The sequence below is a fragment of the Ursus americanus genome, chromosome 20 (genome assembly GCF_024610735.1).
Source record: "Ursus americanus isolate L20-20 chromosome 20, mUrsAme1.1.p, whole genome shotgun sequence".
Lineage (NCBI taxonomy): Eukaryota > Metazoa > Chordata > Mammalia > Carnivora > Ursidae > Ursus > Ursus americanus.
This window is the reverse complement of record NC_142146.1, coordinates 4,739,269-4,752,542: the sequence shown is the minus strand read 5'-3', so window position 1 is coordinate 4,752,542 and position 13,274 is coordinate 4,739,269. Positions and strand designations below refer to the sequence as shown.

Here is a 13,274-nt window from a genome sequence, read left to right as displayed (position 1 = left end):
AGAGCCACTGTCCTGTACACCGTAGAGGTAAAATGATGAATTTTATGTTAGGCAAATTTTACCTCAAAAACAGACATGCGTTGTGAAATAAATACAGGAGATTCTTTAAAAGAATTAGGTATGCTGAAAACAAGAGGTATCAATAAAATGAAAAACTCTAGAGAACGGCTGAAAAGCACGCTAAATAACCAATTACTGAGCTGGAAGGCTGGCCTGAGGCAATCTCCCAGAAAGAATGAGAGCACAAAGAGAAAAAGTAGAAGAAATGTTCAAAGATATGAAAACCAATCAACATCAAAAGAACCACCAACCATCTGAGAGAAATTCATTAGGAGAGGGCAGAGATAAAGAAATAACTGAAGAAACAGAATCCATGGACAGGGATCAAAGGTTAAAAGGGCCCGACAGGTCCCCAGCAAAGATAAATTTATTATTTAAAAAATAAATTAGTGGATACTTCAAAATTTCTGAAAATCAAACCTAATTTCTAAAAGCTACCAGAGAGAAATGAACACTCAAAAAGAAGACCAACTTCACAACCTTACTTCTCTTAACTCACAACTTACTAAAAAGGAGACTCTCCAAGTACAGCTGAAAGAATAACAGTGACTACTACTTCAAAAGGCTCTTAGAAACATCAAGATAAACAAAAGTACCTCATGTTAAGATAGGCAGACAACAGACATACACCATACACAGTAATGATGCCATTTTTTGATTATAAGCTTTTTACACATTATTTCTAATGAACATGCTCCTCACAACTGATACATAATATTTCAATAGGCAATGTTCTTTTCCATAAAACCTGTTTCAAAATCAAATATGCATCTTCTAATCAATGACATCTTAAAATCAAGGATATATAGTATTATTTAAATAACTACTTTAAATAACTACTAACTAGCAGGCACACGCCTGATCCCACTTCATAGCTATCTTATGTGTTAAATACCATTATCCCATTTTTTTCAATAAGTAAACTAAGACATGAAGATGTTAAGTAATCTGCCCAGGGCCACAGCTAAGAATAAAAACTGGGGATCAAGTTCAAATATAACTCCAATATTCAATAATGGTTTATTATTATAACATCTACTTATTAAATGCCCCAGAATGCTATCTGGCTTGCTATACCTGCATTTTCCAGGGTTTGTCTTCTCCCTATCAGACAGTTACTTCTTGCTGCTTTCTTGTAGTGTGATCTTAAACAACACTCTCCACTTTTTTCTCCCTTTGTCTATCTACTATTCTAACGTCCTTTCAAGTGCAACAACAGATAACAAGCTTGCTTGACCCAATAATCAACAAATTTTAAAGGACTATAAGGCATTCGTATGAATAAAGTCTATAACCTTAAAAGCAGTGTCTGTCAAATATTAATGTGCACACAAATCACCCTGGGATCTTGTTAAATGCAACTCCTGATTCAGGTATGAGATGGAGTCTGAGATCCTGCATGCCTAGCAAGCTCAGCACAGCAAGCCTTTGGTAGTGAACTATATAACATCAATTCTGTTTGCTTTCAATTTTCTGATTATTGACTACATCTACATAGATAAGGGAAGCTAACACTGGCGGCATAATTAATGTAGAACCTCTCATGAATCAGATTCCCCAGGCTCATACTACAGTAAGTTTTCATTTAAGTTTCCTGACCCTTTTCAATAGCTAATATGCCACCACCACCACCATCACAGTATCATTTAGTATAATCACAATAATCCTTTTAAAAGGCAATCCTTTAAAAAAAAAAAAAAAAAAAGCCCAGAGGTAAATATCCTCATCCCCAAGGTTCACACCCTCTTAAGTACAGATGACCCTAGAATAACACAGGTCTGAACTTTGTAGGTCCACTTATAAGTGGATTTTTTACAGTACAATATTATGAATGTATGATTTTTATGATTTTCTTTGATTTTAATAACATTTCCTTCTCCTAGCTTACTTTACTCTAAGAATGCAGTATAGAATATATATACCATACAGCATATGTGTTAATCAACTGTTTATGTTACCAGTGAGGCTTCCAAAGTCAGCAGTACGTTATGAATAGTTATATTTGGGGAAATCAGAAGTTATACTCGGATTTTCCAACTGCATGGGGGGTTGGTGCCCCATGTTGTTCAAGGGTCAACTATACTTAAGTACTCTACCCCTGTCCCAAAGTACTTGAAAATGATGTAAATACAATATCCTCTGAAAAGTAACTGAAAAATTAAAACATCATAAAGAACTGACAACGGAAGTTACCTAGAAGATGTGACTACTAAACTGGCAAAAGCCAATATAACCATTTTGAATACATTTATCATTAAAGAAGAAATGAATCAGTGAGGGGAAAGAGCTGAAGGCACAGAAGAATAACACTGTCAAACGTTGACTTTAGCCAAAAAACTTTAGTGTTCCATTCCTATTGATAAAATGCCCTCTCTTTTGGAAGATGGATGCAGTGGGCTTATATAACATTTGATGGCCTAACTTCCTTAGTCTTATTCCACATTTACCAAGAAAACTAATCTTTCATAGAAAAGAAATCATTAGTTATGAAGGCTCTGAACAGTTTATATGATAGTAATTTCTCATAGTATATCAATATTACATCATGGTCACATGAGTTTATTAATGTGCATTTATATACCCTTAAGACATGTATGAACCTATTCTCACTCAATTAGAATTCCTCTTGAAGCTGAAAGGCGGCTCTGGGCCACATTAAGTTCATCAGGATGGTGAGTATTACCCTATAGAATATAGAGTAACCCAATAGAAGAAAGCATCAAGTCCTAATCTGCTGGACACTAAGGCGTAAAACAGTTTTTATTTGAAAAAACAAATCTCTTAAAACATACCTCATCTAGGATTTCTCTATTTCTTTGTAGTAGTTCAGGTAGCTCTTTTATCAACTGATCGACAGTCTGGATGCCTCCCTGTTCAATCACAGATGTGGACTTAGTCAATATAGACTGAGGTACAGTATCTCCAGATATATCTTCAATTGCTGCTGGAAGATTAAGGGAAGCTAACACCCTGAAAAAGTGAGATACTGTGTCATCTAGAGGTCTAAATCATCTTTAAAACATTTATCTCCAATATATCTTCATCAATAGCAGCAGAGTTAGCGCCCCAAAAAAGTGGATTACCCTCATCAGTGAAAAAATAAAACAAAGATAAAGAGGGAAAAAAAATCAGTGAATGATAAAATTAAAACAAAATTGTTAAAAAAATTAAGTTCACAGTTCAGAATTAAAAGCCAAAAGTAAGAAATATACATTAAAAAATACTAGCTACTTTGGGCCACAGCTCAAACTTAACTTCTTTCTAGACAGTCTAAGTAATTTAAAGTCAAAATTCAGGGCACGTCAGTGGCTCAGTCAGTTAAGCATCTGCCATCGGCTCGGGTCACGATCCCAGGGTACTGGGATTGAGTCCCGCAGCACCTGGCTCCTTGCTCAGCAGGGAGCCTGCTTCTCCCTCTCCTTCTTCCGCTCCCCCCCTTGCTTGCTCTCTTTTTCTCTCCCTGCTGAGCAATAAATAAAATCTTTAAAAAAAAAAAAAGAAAGAAAAATCTCAAATGACATATATCTAACAAAGGACTTGCTCTAAAATACGTAAAGAACACGAAAAACTCAATTTAAAAAAATGAGCAAAAAATTTCAACGGACACTTCACAAAGGATATATAAATGGCTAATAAGCACATGAAGAGTTACTCAATACTATTAGTAATCACAGGAATGCAAATTAAACCACAATGTGATATTGCTACATATACGCTAAAATGAATGTAAGTGAAAAGACTGACAATACTAAGTGCTGCTGAGGGTACAGAGTCCCCAAAAAGCGCAGGTGGGAATATGAACTGTAATAACCACTTTGGAAACAATCTGGCTATTCTGCATGAAGTTAGCATACACCAACCACACAACTCAGCAATTCTAATCCTAGCTATACCCAAGGGAAATAAAACATGTCCACAAAAAGATGTGTGCATCAGTGCTCACAGCAACTCAAATGTCTACCAACAGTGAATACAGAATTAACAAACTGCTATTTAACCATAAAATGAAATACTGCTCTGTAATAAAAAAGGATCAAACTGATACAACACAGATGAATCTCAAAAACATTATGCTAAGTGAAAGAAGTTCAACACATTTTGAGTATGTACTGTGGTGCATACTATATATACTGCAGCAATACTACAATGTACTACATACTATAATGTACGTATAATGCAATATACTTGCTATAATAATTTCATTTATGTTGAACTGTATGAAAAGTAAAACTAACCTAGAGTGACAGGGAGCAAAGAGCAGTGGCTAAGGGCCAGGGGAAGAAGGACTAAAGTGAAAGAAGCATGAAGGAATTTTTTAGGGTGATAGAAATGTTCTTGATCTTGATCATGGTGGTGGTGGTTACATGCGTATGAACATTTATCAGAACTGAACTATACATTTAAAATAGGTGTAGTCTGTTACATTTTACTGAAAATTATACTTAAGGTATTTTAAAAACCAATGAATTTTTTTTTTAGCCTTAATCCACCAGAAACAAAAACTGGTTCAGACTACTGAATATACCATGTATCTTAACTTACAAGTTCATTTCTACTTCTCATTTCCCTCAAATAAATATCTCCTAAAATGCAAATTAGTAGTCAAAATTTCTCACTTTGTTTCAGTAATCAAATTTATTCCAAATACATTTGCTAGGGCTTAATAAAAACAATACCCACAAGAAGTGCATATGTGTATTTGCTATTTCACATATTCTTGACATTCAGCTCTAAGCTCAGAAAACTAAAATGTTCATAAACTATTTAGTTACAGAACAGTCAAATAGAAAACATGAGAATTTTAGAGATACACTTATGAAAGCTAAGCTCTACCTACCCATTTGCCAAAGTGGTGGCTTCTCTCATTTGAGCAATTGATCTGTTAACCAAGTCAGCTTTCCTCTGATTATAGGCGGCCAATGACTGCTGCACTGACACAGGAACCATATTCTCAAACAAATCTAAAATGAGGAATGAAAATTTCTATAAAATTTCAAGACAAAAATCCCATCTGTAAAGTGAATGCTCATATTCCCTTTCCAATATTTACATAAAAAGTCTGCAAATATTTAAAAATCAAAACCAAATCACTATTAAAAGCACAATAATGAAGAGCATTTTTAGATCACTATATTCAAGGACCATGACAATGAAAGCTTTCTTCTTCTCTGAACTTAATTTTCCTAACTTTTTAAGATGTTTGTCATTGACATTAAAAGATCTTTGATAAAGAAGACTTACACATAAGAAAATACTGTTCACTTGTTGATTAAACTGATTAAGCAGCCTAGAGTGCCATGGTTTGATTTCCAGCTCCTTCCACACCACCTTCTAGCTCTGCAACATTGGGCAAAGTACTTGAGCACTCTGTGCATCAATAATCTCATCAAATGGGGTAATAACAGTACCCACCTCATGGGACTGTGGTGAGAATATAAATTCTGAGCTAGTATCTATACTTAAAAGAGTCCCTCGCACATGGTAAACACATCTTGTTTGCTAAAATGAATAAGTAGGATAATCACCCTTTCCCGGAGTATTATCCTTAGGATCTCAGCTAGAGACTACTATACATTGAATATATCTATGATATCCAAGGATAACATTGATCGCATACAACCAGGACTCCATAAGTTTGTATGTTTAAATTCATATTTATGAATGTTCATTTTTAATGGCAGAATCTTAACATAACAAATGTTAACAAAATGAAAAATGCTTAAAGTCTATCATTATTCAAACACAGTTTCAAATTCTCTGACTCTGCTGTATGCATATACTTTATTACCATTTACTTTTCATCTTGAAATTTCACTATAGATACAACACTTCATATTTATTCTCATATTCATTTTAAACAACATGAATGCAAATCATATTCAAAGCATACAATAGCAGTTATAGGATTTTAGCTACAAAAAAAAAAAACAGATTAAACTGGGGAAAAGATGAGTAAGATTAAAGCGTATCTGAGTACTTGACATACCAGTGAATTTCTGGCTGATGGGTACACTGACTGGGGTAGATTTCACAAGTGTGGCTTTGCCAATAGGGTCTAGATCTTTAAGGTCTGGAACTCGATCATGATAGATGAAGTCATTATCCTTCTTTGCCGCAGTAAGGGCACGGCTGATTTTGTCAGAAAAATCTTTCACATTGACATATTCATCATAGCGAGATGCCACTGTTTTAATCAATTCTGCTGCATGCTAAAGAGAAAATGTTTAAAAAAAAAAAAGTTTTCTTTTTCTCAACCAAGGATCTAAGCATTGGTTTTTCAAAACAATCTTTGAGGACTTGCAATTCCAGCAATGTGGTCAACAGAATAACCTAGAAATTATCCCATCACAAAATACCAAAATACCAAAAATAAAGAATAAACATAGAAGGCATTCCTCTAAAATATATGGGTGAATTACCTATAAAGTAGAAGAAATCCAAGGGTCAATAGGTATAGACACCAAGGGAGGCTGGCTGTCAAATATTTCTGTAACCCAAAGGACTAGCAATTAAAACACATTAAAAGTGGCGTGCCTGGGTGGCTCAGTAAGTTAAGCATCTGAATCCTGTCTTCAGCTCAGGTGGTGATCTCAGAGTGGTGGGACTGAGCCCTGCATCAGGCTCCCTGCCCAGCAGGGCAACTGCTTCTCTCCCCTCTTCCTCTCCATCCCCTTCTGCCCCTCTACCAGCTTGTGCATGCACTATTTCTCACTCTCTCTCTCTCAAATAAATAAATCTTTGAAACACACACACACACATTAAAGGCTCTCCTGGAGACCTGAGAAAGGGGTCTTGAAACATAGAGACGTTAACTATCTACTGAGAAACATTCCCCTCACCACCTTACACGGAGGCAGGAACCGTAAATAACTACTCCAACAGTGAAAGGATGAATCATAAAAAAAATACCCAGCCAACACAGGAACTCAATGAAGCAGCATGTTATCTCAGCATTGATAGGAATTTTTTTTTTAAAAAAAAGGTCTACCCTTATAATTCATAAGATTGAGCATATGCCTCACATAAATTTAGGGCCCAAACTGTATTACTTTGGTGGTTTCAGATACAGTAACATTAGATGAAATAGGCAATAAAGCCAAAAGCATCATTAAGGATAAATTCAGTACTTAATGCTTAACATCTGCCAATTTGTCAGAAAGACATAAAACTTCTTATATTTTGTATTTAAAATAAGTCTCTATGTATATGAACAATTACAATGAGAAAATGATAAATCTACCCCTCATCAGAGTGGAAGATTTTAACACTCTTGTCTCAACAGGGCAGACCAAATAAACAAAAAAACTGTAAGATTATAGAAGGTCTGAACAACACAATCAATGAGTTTGATTTACCAAAATCAAACAATTAGAGAATATATAATATCCTCAGACATACAGAGAACATGTATGTACAGTGACCACAGGAGACAAAGCAAGTACGGAACACCAAAGTTACAGAACTACAAGAATGGTTTAATGATACAGATAAACAAGAATGGTTTAAGAACTTATATAATTCTCCAAATAATACATTTAAATTTTAGAAGATCAGATTATCTTCATAGATGCTGAAAAAGCATTTGATAATATTCAGTATTCACCACTGATATTTTTTAAAAACTTAGTAAAATCAAAATAGATAACATGATAAAACCCAAAGCTAACATACTTAGCAGAAAAATATAAGAAACATTCCTAGAGTCAAAATAAAAGTGTCATCAACAACCGTCCAATATGTCAAAACAACTAGACAAAAAAATGAAATCAGACATATAAAATTTAGAAAAGGAAAAAAATGATCATTTACAGATGATGTATTTGTATACCAGGAAAACCTAAAAAAGTCAACTAAACTATTCTAAACAATGAGAGAGGTAGCTTACATGCAAAATCAATAGAGCAAAACAAAAGCTGCATCTTCAATGTAAACTAGGAGACAGAAAATGCATAAATTTAAATCACTTTTCACATTTTATTTGTAAATACGTGGTCAAATGGCAAAGTTAGTCCTAGAGCCGTAAGATATACTGAACACTGGAGAAAAAAGGGACTGCTAAGCAAATCTGAAAACGATAAAATGGGGGGCGCCTGGGTGGCACAGCAGTTAAGCGTCTGCCTTCAGCTCAGGGCGTGATCCCGGCGTTATGGGATCAAGCCCTACATCAGGCTCCTCCGCTGTGAGCCTGCTTCTTCCTCTCCCACTCACCCTGCTTGTGTTCCCTCTCTCGCTGGCTGTCTCTATCTCTGTAGAATAAATAAATAAAATCTTAAAAAAAAAAAATGAAAACGATGAAATGGAAAGAGGTAAACAAGTGCCAACAGATGACAAAGGCAAAGCCAAATGGCCCGTGTCAGCCATCAGGGGGTCACAGGAAAAACTGGAATGCTGAGGGGCCTCATCCCAAGAGGGAACTGCTGAGAGCAAGACGCAGATTAATCAAAGGCAGAGAGGCTGGGGGAAGCAGACAAAAGGAGTGAAAAGAGGGAGAAAGAAGAAAGGGGGTGAGCACTCAGAAAAGGCCAACAAAATAACATACTCTCAAAGCAGACACACCACCCTGCAAAGCAAAGGCTGTGAGGAACTCAGGGAAACACAGATCCCGAGTAAGAAGAGTCCTTCCTCAACCAGGCTAGGCTTTGAGAGCCAAAGATGCAAAGCTGAGGAGGGCGCCCTTACATAAAGAGGCTTGGAATACTATCAGGCGCCATTCCCCCACTCAGGAGCCTCTTGCTATTCTTCTATTAAAATCAATCTCACTCAAATACAAGTAACTGATACGGCATCCCATCTGCCTCAACACAAAGAAACCAAGAGGAAAAGGATGAAAATGAACACATAACCAAGTTTTCAAAAGGTAATGAAAATTCACCAAAGAAATGTTGTCACAAAGCAGATGAAAACAGCATGTTGAAAAAAAACTAAGAACTAAAAACCTTGAGGGTATAATCATAGTATCAAAAGAACACAAAATATGAACAGAGGACCAGATGGTCCAGACAACAGTGGATGAATAGCAGATAGCAAGAGAATGTGGAAAAGGAACTGACAGAACTCAGGCAAGGAAATGAAGAAAAACTCAGAAAGACTGAAAAACTTAAAAAGATTGAAATATTTACACAAGTAACAAAAAAGGGATAACAGACATCAGAGATATCATTTAAGAAACATACGAAACAAGAGAGTGAGGAAAATTCAAAATGACAGTAAGGGAGAAGGAGGCCATTACAAATTAAAGATTTGTAAGACACATCAACCAAATGCAATGTGAGGACCTTGTATGAGATTTGCACAGACCAACTGTGAAAAAACAGTATAGAAAAAAATCCGGGAAAACTAATCTAGGTTTGGATAATATTACATTACTAGTATTAATCAGTATTAATTTTGCTAGGTGGAATGACATTGTAGCTTTAGGGTCTTGTTTTGTTTTTTTAAGTCTTATCTATTAGAGATACACAGTAAAGTACTTAAGGATGAAATATGTGAAATACTCCAAAGAAATAAGAGGGGAACGGGAAATAAACACAAATAGCAAAATACTGATAATCACTGGAGCTAGGCAATGGATAGTGATTCATTACCTTATATATTTTTTTCAAATTTTCCATAATAAATAAATAAAATTCATACAGAAGCATAAACAAAAGAACAATCAGGAAAAATCATAAATGAGAGATGATGATACCTATCGGGCATTAAAACACTCTAAAGAGTCAATGACTAAAATGGTATGAAACTGAAACATGAACAGATAAGCCAATGAAACAGAATAAAAAGTTTAGAAATAGACCCAAACATATATGACAAATTTAGCATGTGATAAAGCCAGAATCTGAAATCAGTGGAATAAGAAAGTCACTGTAATAAATTATTTGGGAATAAGTGGATAAGCCATTTGGGAAAAGAAAAACCGGATCCATACTTCACTTATCAGGATAAATTCGAAGTGGATCAAAGATCCAAGTATAATATATAATAAATTATAGATGTATTATACTTTTATATCAGCAATCCCATTTCTAGAAGTTTAAGGTATACCTGCTGCTATGGACTAAACTCTTCACCCCGCCCCGAAAATTCGTATGTTGATGCTCTAACCCTCAAAGTTTTCGTACTTGGAGATGGGACTTGAAGATTATGTTTAGATGAGGCCAAGCGAACAGAACCCTCATGATGGGATTAGTGCCCTTTTCAGGAGCATGAACCAGAGAGCGTGCTCTCTCTCCTCCCCCCACCCAGGTGAAGACAGAGAGAGAAGATGGCCAACAGTCTGCATAGCAGGAACAGAGCTCTCACCAGAATCCAACCATGCTGACACTCTGGTCTCAGACTTTCAGCCTCTACAACTATGAGAAAATAAATTTCTGTTGTTCAGACCCTCAGTCTATGATTATGGTAGCCAGAGCCAAGACACCTGCTGAAATAACAAAATGCCATGTGTACATAATTATTCACTGCAGTATTACTTGCAGAAAATCTTGGAAACATGCAAGTGTCCAGCAACAGGTGACAGCAATAAACTACCGTTTATACAATGAAGTACACTTCAGCTCTAAAGAAAAATGAGGAAGGTGTCTCCATTGCTGTATGATTATTACCATTATTATTATTATTATTATACATGCTACCAAAGCAAGCACTCTATCGCTATATTAAAACAGAGAGATCTTTAGGACATGCTGTTACATGATTAAAGCAAGACACGCAATACCGTATGTAGCACAGTACCTCGTGTGTAAGAATGGGGAGAGTTAAGAACATGCATTGTGCGTACTGTATATGCATGTGTATGAATTTGCTGTATTTCAAAGAAAAAAAATATTGAGAGGATTAAATGAGAATCTAATGGAATTTACCTTTGGGGCAGTGGGAAAAAAGGATTGAGGGAACAGGACAGAAGAGAAACAGAGAAAGGGTGAAGTGTACACCTTTATATATACCTAATTTCAAGCCCACAGAAAAACTGAAAAAACAGGAGTTAACAACAAACCCACACTTAGGTTCAACAAGTGTTACCAATTTGCCATATTTGCTTTATCACTCTTTCCCATATATATACTTACATGTACTTCTTTTTTTCTTTTTTTTGCAGGATCATTTTAGACTAAAGTTCATCCATAAATATGTGAGCATACATCTGGTAAGAACCACCTCCTTAATACCTACAAACTACTATCACATCTAATAACAAACAATACTTTCACAAAATCAGTTTTACTAGGTCCCTCATTAATGAATTAAGTATATCTAACACATATTCATTCTACAGAGTCACATTTTTGTAACTATCTATTTTTATGTCTTTTTGAAAACCGCACTTTGTGTTAGAGAGTCTACCAAGATAATCAAGTGCACAGCCTTCTGGAGACAAATAAAGGGCACTGTGAGGAAGGACAGCTCATGAGCCCTATACGCTCAGGTACAATTTTTCTTGCCCCAAAAGTAAATCCCAAGCAACAGTCTTACCTTCACTGCTATTTTCTGTTTTGATTTTCCTGACTCTGTGATTTTGGTTTTGTTTCTTGTTTGCTCATGACCAATGCTTCTTTTCCCCATTGCTGACAGCAATGATTAAAAGGCTGGTTTCATGGTGTGACCATCTAATGATCTCTATCAGATTCATGGGGTACTCTGAGCCATAGACTACAGAGAATATGATTTATTGGTCATCTTCTTCTATTTGTTCTGTTTGCCTATTTCTGAGCTCAAATCAAGTAAACAAAAAAATCTCGCACATGGAAAGAAGAACAGCCGTTTGAGATATGAATTAGTGTTCGAATTCCATGTTAACTTTTAACCTATGACTAAAGCTAAAACTGAAGTCACAAACTCTTACGTGTCTGTAACTGGAAAAAAGACTTTACCTCTCACTGTTCAAGTTTGAAACAGTCTCCTTTTTCCAGAGGGGATTTTAAATATTAAAATTTCAAAAAGAACTCTAATGTGACTGGTTTATAAACACTAAATAAGAGCTTACTTCAAACTAATAATCCTGGAATTCCCAGAAAATAAAGGAACTAAACTTCTAATACTTTAAATGTGCTAACCTGAAAAAAATCCTTCCCACAGAAACCACTTTTTCAAGAAGCATTTTTATGTAAGAATCTAAGTTACTGTAATCAAAGTGAACTCTGGACAAATGAGATATGTTTGAATATCTGTATTTTATCAGGAAGTATACCTCTCTCTGATTTTCTCCGTGAGAAGAATAAGCACACATTTTCTTTTTTTAAAAAGACTTGAGTTTCAGGGCGTCTGAGTGGCTCAGTTGGTTAAGGATCTGCCTTCGGCTCGGGTCCTGGGAATCGAGCACTGTTCAGCAGGAAGCCTGCTTCTCCTTCTTCCTCTGACTCACACTCATGCCTGCTCTCTCTCTCTCTCTCTCTAGTGCTCTCTCTCTCCCTAAAATAAATAAAATCTAAAAAAAAAAAAAAAAAAAAAGACTTGGGTTTCTTCCCCCATGAAAAGACTAATTAATCTGAACTTCCCAAATGATATGTATAGAATATCTTCTAATATCCAGTCCATATTTAAGTTCCCTAACAGTCCTCTTCCTACCCTCTGCACACCAATGCTCAAAATACAAACAACTCATATAAACAGCCCTTGCCCCTGTTGTGAAACTGAACCAGATATCACAAGTTTCTAACAAGCCCAATGCCAACAGTATAGACAACTGCACAGAAGATATTCTGCTGTTTACAAAATCTATGTATATATACAGTGGATCCTGCACAACACAGGGGTCAGTCGTACCAACACCCTGCAACACAGTCAAAAATCCTCTATAACTTTTGACTCCCCAAGAGCTTAACTACTAATAGCCTACGGATGACCAGAAGCATTACCCATAAAGTAAACAAGTAACACATATTTTGCATGTCATATGTATTTTATATTGTACTTTTACAATAAAGTAAGCTAGAGAAAATAAAATGTTACTAAGAAAATCACAGAGGGGCCCCTGAGTGCCTCAGTCAGGTTAAGCCTCTGACCCTTCACTTTGGAAACGGAGCCCCACATCTGGGCTCCGTGCTCAGTGGGAAATCTCCTAGAGATTCTGTCTCTGTCTCTGTCTCTCCCTCTAACCCCTCCTCAAAATAAATAAATCTTAAAAAAAAAAAATCAGAGAAGAGACGATACATTTATAATACTATAAAACACCTGGGTTTAAGTGGACCCACGCAGTTTAAAGCTGTGTTGTTCAAGGG

At 35.8% G+C, this 13,274-nt stretch overlaps 1 protein-coding gene across 2 annotated transcripts in view; it reads right to left on the bottom strand.

The window, feature by feature from the left end:
- Nucleotides 1-13,274, bottom strand: part of PDCD6IP (programmed cell death 6 interacting protein) — a 76,519-nt gene that overhangs the window by 33,219 nt on the left and 30,026 nt on the right. For both annotated transcript variants that reach the window (XM_045798294.2, XM_045798295.2), the window contains exons 8-10: nt 6,047-6,269; nt 4,898-5,021; nt 2,853-3,030 (exon numbers count right to left, since the gene is read on the bottom strand). In XM_045798294.2, coding sequence (XP_045654250.1) covers nt 2,853-3,030; nt 4,898-5,021; nt 6,047-6,269 — 525 coding nt within the window. The remainder of the gene's footprint in view (nt 1-2,852; nt 3,031-4,897; nt 5,022-6,046; nt 6,270-13,274) is intronic.